This window comes from Uranotaenia lowii, chromosome 3 (genome assembly GCF_029784155.1).
Source record: "Uranotaenia lowii strain MFRU-FL chromosome 3, ASM2978415v1, whole genome shotgun sequence".
In the NCBI taxonomy this organism is placed as follows: Eukaryota; Metazoa; Arthropoda; class Insecta; order Diptera; family Culicidae; genus Uranotaenia; species Uranotaenia lowii.
In genome coordinates, this window is record NC_073693.1 from 59182105 (window position 1) to 59195310 (window position 13206).

At 31.4% G+C, this 13206-nt stretch overlaps 1 protein-coding gene across 1 annotated transcript in view; it reads right to left on the minus strand.

Annotated features, from left to right (window-relative positions):
• LOC129758215 (bifunctional heparan sulfate N-deacetylase/N-sulfotransferase) overlaps positions 1-13206 on the minus strand; it is a 165529-nt gene that overhangs the window by 128753 nt on the left and 23570 nt on the right. Inside the window, exon 2 of the mRNA XM_055755677.1 lies at positions 11065-12267. Within this exon, the coding sequence (XP_055611652.1) occupies positions 11065-11846 (782 nt within the window). The 5' untranslated portion in view covers positions 11847-12267. The remainder of the gene's footprint in view (positions 1-11064; positions 12268-13206) is intronic.

The following is a 13206-nucleotide window of genomic DNA, read 5'->3' on the forward strand; positions in this document are numbered from 1 at the left end:
TGCCGAACACTAAATTTTTCATATTTTAGACATAGTTTTGTCAGATTTTTGTATGATTTTCTAAAGTTAAATTATCTCATTTGTCATTATTTTGTCAATTTTTTGGCATAACTTTGAAAATGACATGTGACTATTAAAGCCAAAAATCCGACATATTTTGTCATTATTTTATCTCAATTTTGCATTTTTTTTTTATCAAATCTATATATATAAAAAGCAATTTCTGTATGTTTGTTTGTTTGTTTGTTTGTTTGTTTGTTTGTCCTCTATAGACTCAGCCGTCTTAAGAGCTAGAGATCTGAAATTTGGCATGGATGCTCATTAGGACCAGGAAGGATGAAATTTTTTTTCAGATTTTCGGATGACCCTTTCTGAAGGGGGTCGTCCATACAAGACAAATATTGTTTTCGCGATATTGACGTTCCTTTTCGTCGGATTGTGTAGAAAATTTGAGCATGAGTGTTTTGAAAGACGAGCAATCGATTTCAGGTGTTAAATTTTGTTTAAGGGGTCAGCCAAAGGGGTCGTCCATATCAACTGTTTGCTGTTTTTGCGATATTTACGTTATTATACATTGGATTCAGATGAAAATTGGTACACAATAGTTTTTAATAGCGTGCAATTGATTTCAGGTATCAAATTTAGTGTATGTGGCCGGCAAAAGGGTTCGTCCATATTAATTTTTCAATATCTTAGTGATACTGACGTTTTTATACATTGGATTGGGATGAAAATTTGCACATAGGAGTTATTTGGGACAAACAATTGAATTCACTAATCCAATTTAAAGTCAGGGATCAGTCAAAGGGGTCGTCCATATTAACTATTCACTGGTTATGCGATATTGTCGTTATTATTCATCGGATTTAGATGAAAATTGGTACACGAGAGTTTCGAGGGACGAGCAATCGATCTTCGGTATTAAATTCAGCGTAAGGGGCCGCCAAAAGGGGTCGTCCATATTAAACTTTGAAAATTTTTGCAATATCATCGTTATTTGACATCGGATCGGGATGAAAATTTACACACGGTAGTTTTCGAGGACGGGCAATCGATTTCAGATGCCAAAAGTTTTGCCAGGGGTCGACGAAAGGGGTCATCCATATCAATTGATTTCTCACTGCTTTTAGCAATATTGACGTTTTTATGCAATGGATTGCTTTGAAAATTTGCACACGGGTGTTTTGAGAGAAAAGCAATCAATTTCAGATATCAAAGATTGTATAGGAGGCCACCGAAAGGGGTTTAAGTTTTAGGCAATAATTGCGTTGTTATGCAATGATCGAGTCGAAATTTATACACGGGGTTTTTTTGGCACGGTCAATTGATTCCTGTTTTCAAATTTAGTAGCAAACAATAGTATGTGATCGTCCTATATTTTTGCAATTATTACTTAACAATGAATTCGGAAGCGCATCTGTAAAATGCTTGACAATTGACTTTCATACAAACTGTTCATGACATATTCCAAGTTGAAAGCGAAACGGAGTTCGTATGGGATCAGCTAGTATTTAATATTTTTGTCAGATTTTTGTCATCTTATTGTAAAACTTTTCGGCATAATTTTATCAATTTTTTGTCATTTTTTTCCATAGTTTTATCATATTTTTATCTTATTTTTCATCTTTTTCCATGCCAATGCCATACCATTTTTTTTGTTTATCAAATTTTTCATATTTTTTTATAGTTTTGTCAGATTTTTGTCATCTTATTGTCAAAATTATCGTCAGAGTTTTTTTTATATTAAATTATATCATTTGTTATAATTTTGTCAAATTTTCGCCATATTTTTGCAATTATTTTTAAAATGAAATGAAAATATGACAAAATTACGATTAAAAATTAACAAACATTTGACAAAAATATGACAAAAATTTGACCATTTAAGCTAGAAATCTGACAAAAATATAAAAAAATTTATGAAAATATTTTTTGAAATTTTTTTTAAATTTTTGCCAGATTTTGGCTTAATTGTAAAATTTTTGTCAATTTTTAGTCATAATTTCGTCATATTTTGATCTTTTTTTCCCAATTTTTTTCATATTTTTACCATGTCATAATTTTATCCCATTTTTGTAATTTTTTTGATCAAATGTTTCATATTTCTGGCAGATTTTTGTTATTTTAATGTAAAATTTTTAGTCATAATTGTATCAAATTTTTGTCATATTTTTATCTCATTTGTCATATTTTTACCATATTTTTGTCATTATTTGGTCTTGTTTTTGTAAATTTTTTATCACATATTTTTATAGTTTTATCATAGTTTTGAAAATTTTTTGTCATCTTAGTTACATCATTATTTCTTAAAATTGAATTATCTCTTTCATCATCATTTTTCCAAATTTCTAAAATGAGATGAAAATATGACAATATTTTAATAAAAAAATTTACGAACGTTTGACAAAATATGACAAAAATTTGAAAATAAAAGTAAAAAATCTGACAAAAATATGTAAAAAAATGATGATTTTTTTTTCCATTTATTTTTATATTTTCGTAAGATATTTAGCTTTCATAGTCAAAATTTTTGTCAAACGTCTGTAAATTTTAGTCATAATTTTGTAATATTTTTTTCCAAATTTTTGAAATAATTTTATTTAATTTTGGTAATATTTTTTTATCAAATTTTTCATATTTCTGTCATAGTTTTGTTAAATATTTGTCATCTTATTGTAAAAATTTCCGTCATACTTTCATCAAATTTTTTCCAAAATTTTGAAATTTTTTGTCATATTTTTTATCAGATTTGTCAAAATTTGTTCATACTTTTGCCCTAGTGTTGTCCTAATTGTATCTTATTTTGTATTTTTATTATAACATGTTTTATATTTTTGCTATTGTTTTGTCAGATTTTTGTTATCTTATTGTACAAATTTTCGGCATAATTTTTTTCATAATTTTGCTATTTTTTGTTATAATTTTAGCATTTTTATCGCATTTTTCATAATTGCGCAAGCTTTTGTTATATTTTTGTCATTATTTCGTCATATTTTTGTCACATTTTTCATATTTTTGCCATTTATTTGTCAGATTTTTGTCAAATTTTTATCTTTTTTTTCATAGTTTTTATAATTTAGTCATAATTGTCATATTTTTGTGAAATTTCCCATAATGTAGATTTAATTTATCGGCCTAGCGGTGAAAAGGAACAAAAATTTGATATGTGATGATATGCTTCTAAATATATTCTACCCGCTCATTTTCAACAATTTCATCTAACCTTCTATCCACCTATATAAAAACATTTCATAATTTTTAGATGCCCCTACTAAAAAGGACATCACTTTTCACCGCTAGGCCGATAAATTAAATCTACAAACAAGTATAAATTACGGTGATTAATCCTTCATAAAATTTCCCATAATTTTCCATACTTTAGTCATAATTTTTTTTTAACGGTTTATCGTAATTGCCTCGATTTTTTTACTCGATTTCTTTTTCCCCGGCACGTATCTCCCGTGTAAAAACAGACCTAACTGTACGTCATCCTTGGGGCTATCGCAGGAGATAGAATGTACATAGTTCCTAACTTTCCCCCGGAGCGCTAGAACAAACTTCTCCGATGCCAGATATATTAAGCTTTCGGGAGGGAAAATTGGTGACGGTGCATGCAGAATGCAATTAGATGTCATGATGCTGCAGGAATGTTTCCAATTTCCCGTGCCAGTCGTCAGAGGTAGGTTGCAGCAGACAGCCGTCCCATCTTAAACTGCTGGTCCTGGAAAACTGGGTGTGTGAGTGTGAAAATCAACTACTTCTGTGCTCATTGAAAAACACAGCAAAGCTCCCCCGGAAGGAAGTTCATACATAAGCTGCAGCTTAAATTGAAAGCAACGGTCAGCAGCTTTGCTGCTCCTGTTTAGCTAGAACTACCTCTGTTCTCTGGTTGAGATGGGCCATCAAGTAGCAGCAGCGCATATCCTTGGCTTGGCTGCAGGATTCGACTCTGGGGCTATCTATGCTCCGATGCTACGATCTTCTACTTGAAACTGCCGCTAGGTCGGGGATCGATGTGCAGTAAATTATTCCTAACGTGTACTTTCAACAGCCCCGGAAGGTGTGGAATTTAATTTATGTGCTCATACATCGAGCAAAGGGCTGGAAAAATGTTCGCTGCTGCTCGGGAGCAAAAAAATTTCAATTAAAATTCACAAAAGATGCTCATCTTACGCCCGGAAATTTGGGGAAGAATCATAATGGAATTTATGATTCGAGTCAGTTTAAATTATGGATCTAGGGATCATATTTTATGTTGAACAAAGCTAAACCAACATAGAAATATCATGAACATTTTAATGATACTGACACACATATTATGAAAGCTGCTCCCTTCATGTGCCCACATATAATTTGACCCTTAACATACCCTTTGGGAACAAACATATAATTAAAAGGTAATTAGATCCTCATGTTATTTTTTATAATTATTGGGCTGAATTTTGTTATGAGAAGGTGCCCGCAAGACACACCGACGAGATAACATTTCATTTTTACAAAAATTTACGAAAAATGTGCAAACAGATTTCACATACAAGCAAACATTTCAGAAGTGCATTTTCACACGACACTTGAATAAATCTATAAATATCTAAACAATTTTGAATCTTTTTCCAGTACAATAAACAGCTCAAACTCTCCGTTGATTCCAGAAAAAACCATCAAATTTGTTGTTTTGGTTACTCTGAAGTATAAAGCAATAGCGAAATAAAATTTAAATTCATCGAAAATTTACACCTTTTTGATTACATTTTTTCCAAATAACAAAACTTTATAGATTCTTTTGGCATAATTCACTCAATTGCAATATGTTCAATAAATTCTCAGTCTAGGAAATTCAATGATAATTTTATAAAAACTAACAGATTTTACAAAATAAACCAAAACGACAAAAATGACAAAAAAGACAAAATTGTCAAAAAATACCAAATTTACAAAAAGCGAAAATGGATAAAATTGACTAAATAAACAAAATTATAAAAAATAACAAAGTCGAAAAAAGTGAAAACTGAGACGAAATTGACTGATTGACACAATAAAAAATAAATTACAAAGCCGTGAAAACTAATAAAATTGAGATAATGGACAAATTGACAAAAAAAAAACAAATGACAAAAATGATTAACTTTACAAATTTCGCAAAATTGACAAATTTAACAAAAACGACAAAATGGTTCAATTTGACGAAAATTACAAAAATGACAGAAATGACAGGAACTAAGACATGAGAAAAAAAATGTCAAAAATGATAAAAATGTCAAAAATGACAGAAATGACAAAATGACAGAAATGACAAAAATTGACAAAAATGACAAAAATGACATAAATGACAAAACTGACAAGAATGATAAAAATTAAAAAAAAAAAACTAGTAAGCTTAGTAAAAAATGACAAAAATGCAAAAATTACAAAAATAACAAAAAAGACAAAAATGACAGAAATAACAGAAACGACAAAAATACCAAATAGACAAAAATGACTAACATTGAAAGAATTACAAAAATGACAAAAATATCAAAAATGACAAAAATGACAAAAACGACAGAAATGACAAAAATGACAAAAAAATGACCAAAAATTAAAAACATGACAAAAATGACGAAAACGGCAGGAAGGCAAAAAAATGACAAAAATGACAAAAATACCAAAAATGCCAAAAATGGCAAAAGTGACAAAAATAACAAAAATGACAAAAACGACAAAAATGGAAAAAAGCAAAAATGACAAAAATGACAAAAGTGATAAAAATGACAAAAATGACAAAAATGAAAAATGACAAAAATGACAAAAATGACAAAACAGACAAAATTTACAAAAATGACAAAAATGTTAAAAATATCAAAAATGTTAAAAAAAAATAAAATGACAGAAATGACGAACATAACAAAAATGACAAAAATGGCAAAACTGACCAAAATGACAAAAATAAAAAAGACACAAATTACAAGAATGATAAAGATGACAAAAATGACAAAAATTACAAAAATGAAAAAACTGACAAGAATGATAAAAAAGTCAAAAACGACAAAAAAATTTCCAAAAATTACAAACATGACAAAAATGACGAAAACGGCAGAAATAGCAAATATGACAAAAATGGCAAAAGTGACAAAAATAACAAAAATAACAAAAACGACAAAAATGGCAAAAATGGAAAAAATGGCAAAAATGACAAAAACGATAAAAATGACAAAAAATTGACATAAATGACGAAAATGACAATTACGACAAATGTGACAAAAATGATATAAATGACAAAAACGACAAAAATGACAAAAATGCCAAAATGGCAAAAATGATAAAAATGACAAAAATGTCAAAAATGACAAAACCGACAAGAATGATAAAAACGTCAAAAATGACCAAAAAATACACACATCACAAAAATGACGAAAACGGCAGAAATGGCAAATATGACAAAAAAAAGACAAAAATGGTAAAAATGATAAAAATGACAAAAATGACAAAAATAACAAAAACGACAAAAATGATAAAAATGACAAAAATGACAAAAATGGCAAAATTTACAAAAACGACAAAAATTATTAAAATGAGAAAAATTACAAAAATGACACAAAAGACAAAAAATGTCAAAAATAACTAAAATGACTAAAATGGCAATATTCTCATTTTTTTTTATTAATGTCAATAATGTCAGTTCTATTCAGTCAGTTTTATAATTTTTTCAGTTTTGTGAATCTCTTTGGTTTTGTTGAATTAATGTATCGATGCGATCAATTTGGTAAGGTTTGTCACTTTTGAAATTTATTTTTCAAATTTGGTCAATTTGGTAATATTAAAAATCTTTGTGCATTTTGCAAATTTTGTCTTTTTTTTTATAATTTGTCAATGTTGTCAATTTTTTTTTTTTTTTGTAAATTTGGTCAATTTTGTCAATGTCGCTATTTTTGTCAATTTCGTCAATTTTGTCATTGAAGTTAATTTTGTCAATTTGGTCAATTTTATCATTTACTTTTGCAAATTTTTATCTTTTTTGTTAATTTAATAAATTTTTCGAATTTTTGTAAATTTTGCTGATTTTGTCAATTTTTGTTGTTTTGTTTTGAGGCGTCTCAAATGTGTCAATTTGAACAATAAATCTTGCTACTTACAAAAGTGATAAAATTGACAAAATTGTCAATAAAAAGGCCAGAACAAATATTCGAAAAATTCAATTAAATCAAGAATACAAAGAGTTTAATCAATCGCATCTTCCACAATTTTTTGGATTTTTTTTTCGAAATTTACATAAAATACTTCAAACTTTATTTATCCTCCCCCTTTGGGAATTTTGGAAATTTCGAAGGGATTGATATTGATTGATATTTGTTCCATCCCTTAACCCCCCTTCCCCCCATGGTGATTTTTTTTAAAGTAAAATTTTTCAGTTCAAGAAATGAATTTCCATAGTAACATGAAATTTCTTTATTTTAAAAGGTGTTTATAAATAAGTATTAACAAACGTTTCGTAAAATTTTCTCGCTTCCGGCGGTTTTAAGTCCTGTATCACTCTAAACCTAAGATATTTCATTCTGCAACAGTACATAACATTTACAAAACTAGTTTTCAACTATCAACTTCGATTTACAATTTAAAATAAAACCCTGTCTTGTCTTTGAAATTGGTTTTTATAATGAAATTTTTCTAAACAAGTTCATCCATTGTTACTTATCATTTTTATAATTTTAAAACACTTTTATATCATAATAAATTTAGGGGGAAGTGTTCCTATATGCGCATATTGGGTAATATGCGCATACAGCCGATTGACGATATGGCTGGAGATTCATCATATCTAATTAGTGCAGTTTGAGGGTAATACGCTTTTAACACATGGCATAAAAAAATTAAATTATTATATAAAGTCGAAAAAATTTAAAAATTCAAACAAGATTTTTGTCAGTTTTGATATAATATATTGAACTTTAATTATTGTGCATACAGATTCTGTGAACAAATATTTTAGTGGTTTTTCTTTCTTATTCATCTGGAAATCGGAAATTCAACAAATCGAAGTTTTTGGCAAAGTTGTAAATGATAAGATATTGAAATAAGAGACAGGTTTTGAATGCCCATATCAAGGCAGGTTAAATGCCTATATCAAGAAAAATAGATAAGTCTTATAAATTTTTTACTTTCTATCATTTAAACATGAAATCTACGCTCAAATCACGATCTTACAGCGAAGAAAGAAGAACTTCCTACTGATCCGATAAAAATACAATATGGAAAAAATATTACCCTGAAATATGGCCATATGGCATACTTAACTATATTTCATGTAAAAGAACTAGTGATGTAAAAAATTTCACCAAAATTTCGGCCTTGACGTATGCTTAACATCCGTTTCTACCATTATCAATTAAATAATATCAAAATATTGCAAGTGGTAATGAAATATAGCTTAAAACATAAATATGCGCATTTAGCCCGCCAGTTTCGGAAATCGGCTATTTTGACTTCTTTTATTATAAAATTATTTTCACAAAAACTGTAAGAGATTTTAACAGAAAAATTTCACTAACGTATATAAAACAGATGTCCGCTCATGTGCATATAGTTTTCAGACTCCTATCTTTTGGAGTATAGGAGAAAATGAGTGCTTTCCTTAATATGCGCATATAGCCTTCCTCTCCCCTAATGCTGATATGAAATATTCTTCAAGAGATCAACCAATTTCAACACCTACTTTAATTTGTGTTTTTTTTTTAAATACTCAAGTCGACATTTAGAGAATTTGATAAATTACACAAGGCCACCAAATTCACATTTTAATCAGGTGCGAAGAATTTAAGAGCCAATTTTGATTAATTTTGGTGTCTTGCGACTTTTAAAAATATGTATAAATTATTACCGTAAGTCATTTTGACTTCTGCGAACGAAAACTTATTAAAGTTTTTCATTTGTTCATTCGTTTCCAATTTTGTAAAATAATATACATCAAACGAACTTTTCAAGATGTATTAACTTAATTGCATTTGACATATTTTTAAAGCAAACATCAAATCGTCTTGCAGATTCCGAGAAGTTTGTTTATTTGAATCACCAATTGAATTCTTTAAAAAATTAGGCAGATTGAAAGAAATAAAATTAATAAATATTTGTTCCTAATGAAAAATAATTTCATACTCATAATCTTGAAATGTTCATACTAAAATAACATGACTTTTACCGAAAAGGCCGATCAATTGAGATAACATTTTATTATAACTGAAAAAAATACCAAGTTATATTGTATTTTTTTCAAAATAAATTTAACGAATTTTATAGTCAAACTCTTAAGAAAATATGAACAATTTTTAATAAGTTTGTTTTTGTTTTTCAAGTTAAAATTTTTGTTTTTTGAAAACATAATCTTCTTGGAAGCCTAAAAATCTAAATTTTCAATAAGAATAACTTTTGTTCAAGCTTTTGTCCATGAAAAGTTCGAAAAATGATTCGAAATAGTAACTTCAAAGCTTAATTCAAATGCGCAATGTTGGCTCAATTACTATTTGATTTTCTTAGTTTTTTTAAAGCCTCAATTATGAAAAACGTTCCAACTCCAGATCGTATAAGCGTGATCACAAAAAAGTTAAAGTGGGTTCAAGAATTAAGTGATTTTTTTTTATCTTAAATCTTGTTTATTCAAAATCAAAAAAGAATGGATTCAAATGGAATTATATATAGATTCAGATAATTACAGATAGTTTTTATGATTTCAAAAAATTCAACCCTCCAAGACGGCTGCCAAGATTAGCCAGCCAATTTTAAAATTTTAAGATCAAGAGATATTTTTAAAAGCAATATTCTTTGTTTTAATTGCGTACTTTCTGTGACTAGTTTAAAAAAAATCTGATTTTTTTTAATAAATTCTGACGAGGATTTTGAGTTAACCAGTTCAATTTTTTTTCTTGGTATTGTTGGTATTTCCAGCTAATTCCGATAATTAACAGACTGTAAGAAAGGCTACAATCCACTGTTAAGGTTATTGAATCGGATTTTAATAGGAAATCGGGAAAATCGAAACTTTAATTTTGATGCCAAATGACCTAAAAATGCATGAAACGTCGAAATTTAGTGCTATCTAGAAAAAAAATTGTTTGTTCAAAATCGACATTGAAATTTTAAAAATCACCTAAGGGCCAAAGGAAATTTGGAAAATCGAAATTTTAATTTTGATGTCAAATGACTTAGAAATGCATGAAACATTGAGATTTTGTGTCATTTCGATAAAAAACTTTGATCGAATATCGACTTTTGGGATTGGTCCCAGTTTTGACAAAAAGAAAAAAAAATCAACGTTTCATGTATCTCTAGGTCATTTGACATCATAATTTCAATTCCGTTTTCCGGATTTCTTTTTCCTTTGGTGGTTTTTGAAAAGATTTTTTTTTAGAAATAGCACTAGATTTCGAAGCATGCATTTCTAAGTCATTCTGCGTCAAAATTAAAATTTCGATGTTTCCGTTTTCCTTTGCGTTGGTCATTATTGTAGTTCGAAATTCAACAAGGCCCATTTGCCTGACACCCTACAGTATATCCACATTCTACAGAAAAAAGTTTAGTACGGAATCGGGAGAATAAAAAAATCAGTCCAAATCACCATTTTTGAATCAATGCGTCCTGGGAATTTGTCCGGCAAAAACTTGACTGGCGCGGCTGCTGTGGGTATCGATTCCTGGCAAAAATGGCACTAAATGAATGATGTTTCGAAATTGTGTGGATCTATCAAACTCAACTGAAAAATACTGGAGTCGACGTTGAAATCAAATATCACCTCATGATGGCGCACCTATCTATTCCACATATGTTGTTTGTACTAGAATTATTGTTAATTTTTGTATACCCTAAATATGTAGATTTCTGACAGTCAATAATATTAATCCTAGTTTTGGATCACCTTTTCAAATCACAAGCCTAGAATGTTTCACCCTCTTCTCTATCATTTGGACGAGGAGATCCTTGTAAATTTGAATCGGTTCCCTTCCCATTTAACTGCACTGCTAATTTATGCTTAGTCGTAGTCCATTAGAACAGTGCCAGTGGACGGATAATCAACAGGAAAACAAACAACACACTCACCTGGCAATCGGGGAGCTGTCCATGTAGTAGTTTAAGTACGCAATCGAGAGCAGCGTAACGAGCACCAGGCCTATGGCACAGAGCCGCATGTTTAGGCCCTTGGTCAGGTACAGGCAACATCGGGTCAGAATGTTTGTACTCGCTCCACTGCCGCCGGATGTGTGGTGATGATGATGGTGGTAATGATGCTGCTGCTGCTGCTGCTGATGCAGGTGGTGGTAACCGGAACTACTTCCGGTATTACTTATGCTTTTACTGCTTTTGCTACTACTTGTATTACTACTATTGTTACTGCCGTTGTTTGCTGCTCCGAAGAAATAATTGCCCTTACTACTGCTAGTATTGTTGTGACTACTGATGCTACTACTGCTATTAGTACTGTTTTTATTTACAGCGGCTGCCTCATGGCCATCACCGAAGCCCTGGATCGTACAGGACGAGGACGTCGTTGTAGCCGTCCGCAGCACCGACGAATACCCGTTGTGGTTTGGTTTGTCAGCTGAACTGCTGCTGCTCGTCAGTTTTAGGCCACCGGTGCTTCCGATCCCATCTTTTCCTCCTCCGGCTCCACCGGAACTGTCCGCGGTTCCCAGTAGCAGCACTGTCGAGGAACCGCCACTGGCTCCGGAGGCCGCTGACGCTGAGCTGTTTCGACTGTGGTTGCTCGGAAACTGCTGATGCTTTTGTTGCTGAAGTTGCTGCTGATGACTTAGATCCTGGCTGCTGGCCGACGGCGAGGACGTAGCGCTCCATAGTTTCGCACTGGAGTCGGATCCTTTCATGATGCGAGCGAAGAGAGATTACCACCCCCGCGCGGAACCCCCGCACACACTGCCCTGCTGCGATTCTGCGGTCTTCCTTCTGTTTATCTCGTGAGTCGTTGTTGTTGGGGTGGTTTATCACTCGAAAATGGCTTCCCTAGCCGGGCAAAATTGTGACTGAACGAGAATGTGTTGTTTCTTTCTCCAAAAGCTCCACTTTTGGCTTTCGTCGTCTCTGAAGCTCTGATAGGAGGGATTTCGTTTTGCTTAAGCCGCCCGTCGCTTGCTAAAGCTACTCCGAGGACGATGATGACTAATCCAATGAACGTGATGTAATTTTGGATTACATCCCCTCGGTTTTCGCGGGAAAAGGAATCTTCTCAACTCAACTCGGATTGTTGGCTGATGGTGGCTCGCTCATTCAGTGGTGGTGGGATAATTTCTGCAAAGAAAAAAAAACAGAGATGAAATAAAGAAAATCGTGTTACAAGTGATGAAGATTTTTCGGGCCCAGCTGCTGGCTGGATGAAAGAACGATAACAATCAGTGCGAGGCGCGTTCTTTCCCTGTTAACGATGTAGTTTCGTTGAATGTAACAACAAATAACGATGATGGTGATAGCAATGATGATAATGATGCTGATCATGATGGAGGCAATTGGAAGCATGGTAACATTTAGTCTTGATTAGTTGAGCAACAAAAATTACGTTACGCAGCCGAAATTAACTGCTAACGTTATGGTGGAAAACGATGACTATTTTTCAAAATAAGGATCACCGCGTTAATTGTTTGTGTCTTTCGGACAAGGAACAAAGCATGCGTGGTCCTATGGGGAGGAGGAGTGATCGGAGTGTTCAACCCCCCCCCCCCCCCCCCCACCAAGCGGGGAAATAAATCGTTACAAAATACACCAAAATGCTCGAACTTTTATAAAAATTTAAATTTTTTCCTAGTTGGTTAACCTTTTAGTTTTCTAAATTTACCAATGTTTAATGGGAATGTTTAATAAACAAAAGATTTTATTTGAACTGCCGTACTGGTAAAAAAGTTTAAACTGCAGTCAAATTTTCTATTGGGCTATCATTTTTTGAATAGGTGCTTTAGAAGACTTCTACTGCCAATCATCTAATATATTATTTATAAACACATGGGCTAAAAACAAAAGCTTTTTTAGACGCTATAAAAATAATAATTTTTCGAAAAATAGGTCCATTCCTAAATTTCCCCACGCTTTAAGCATATCTAAGGTGTAGCTTTTGACAGCTGTTGGTATTTTTTTTTAAGAATGAACTGTTGGATTAATATATTTGAAACATTTTGCGCAAAAAGTTAGTTAAACTAATGATTGGCTTTGATTTTATGCTGATTTTAATCAACTCCT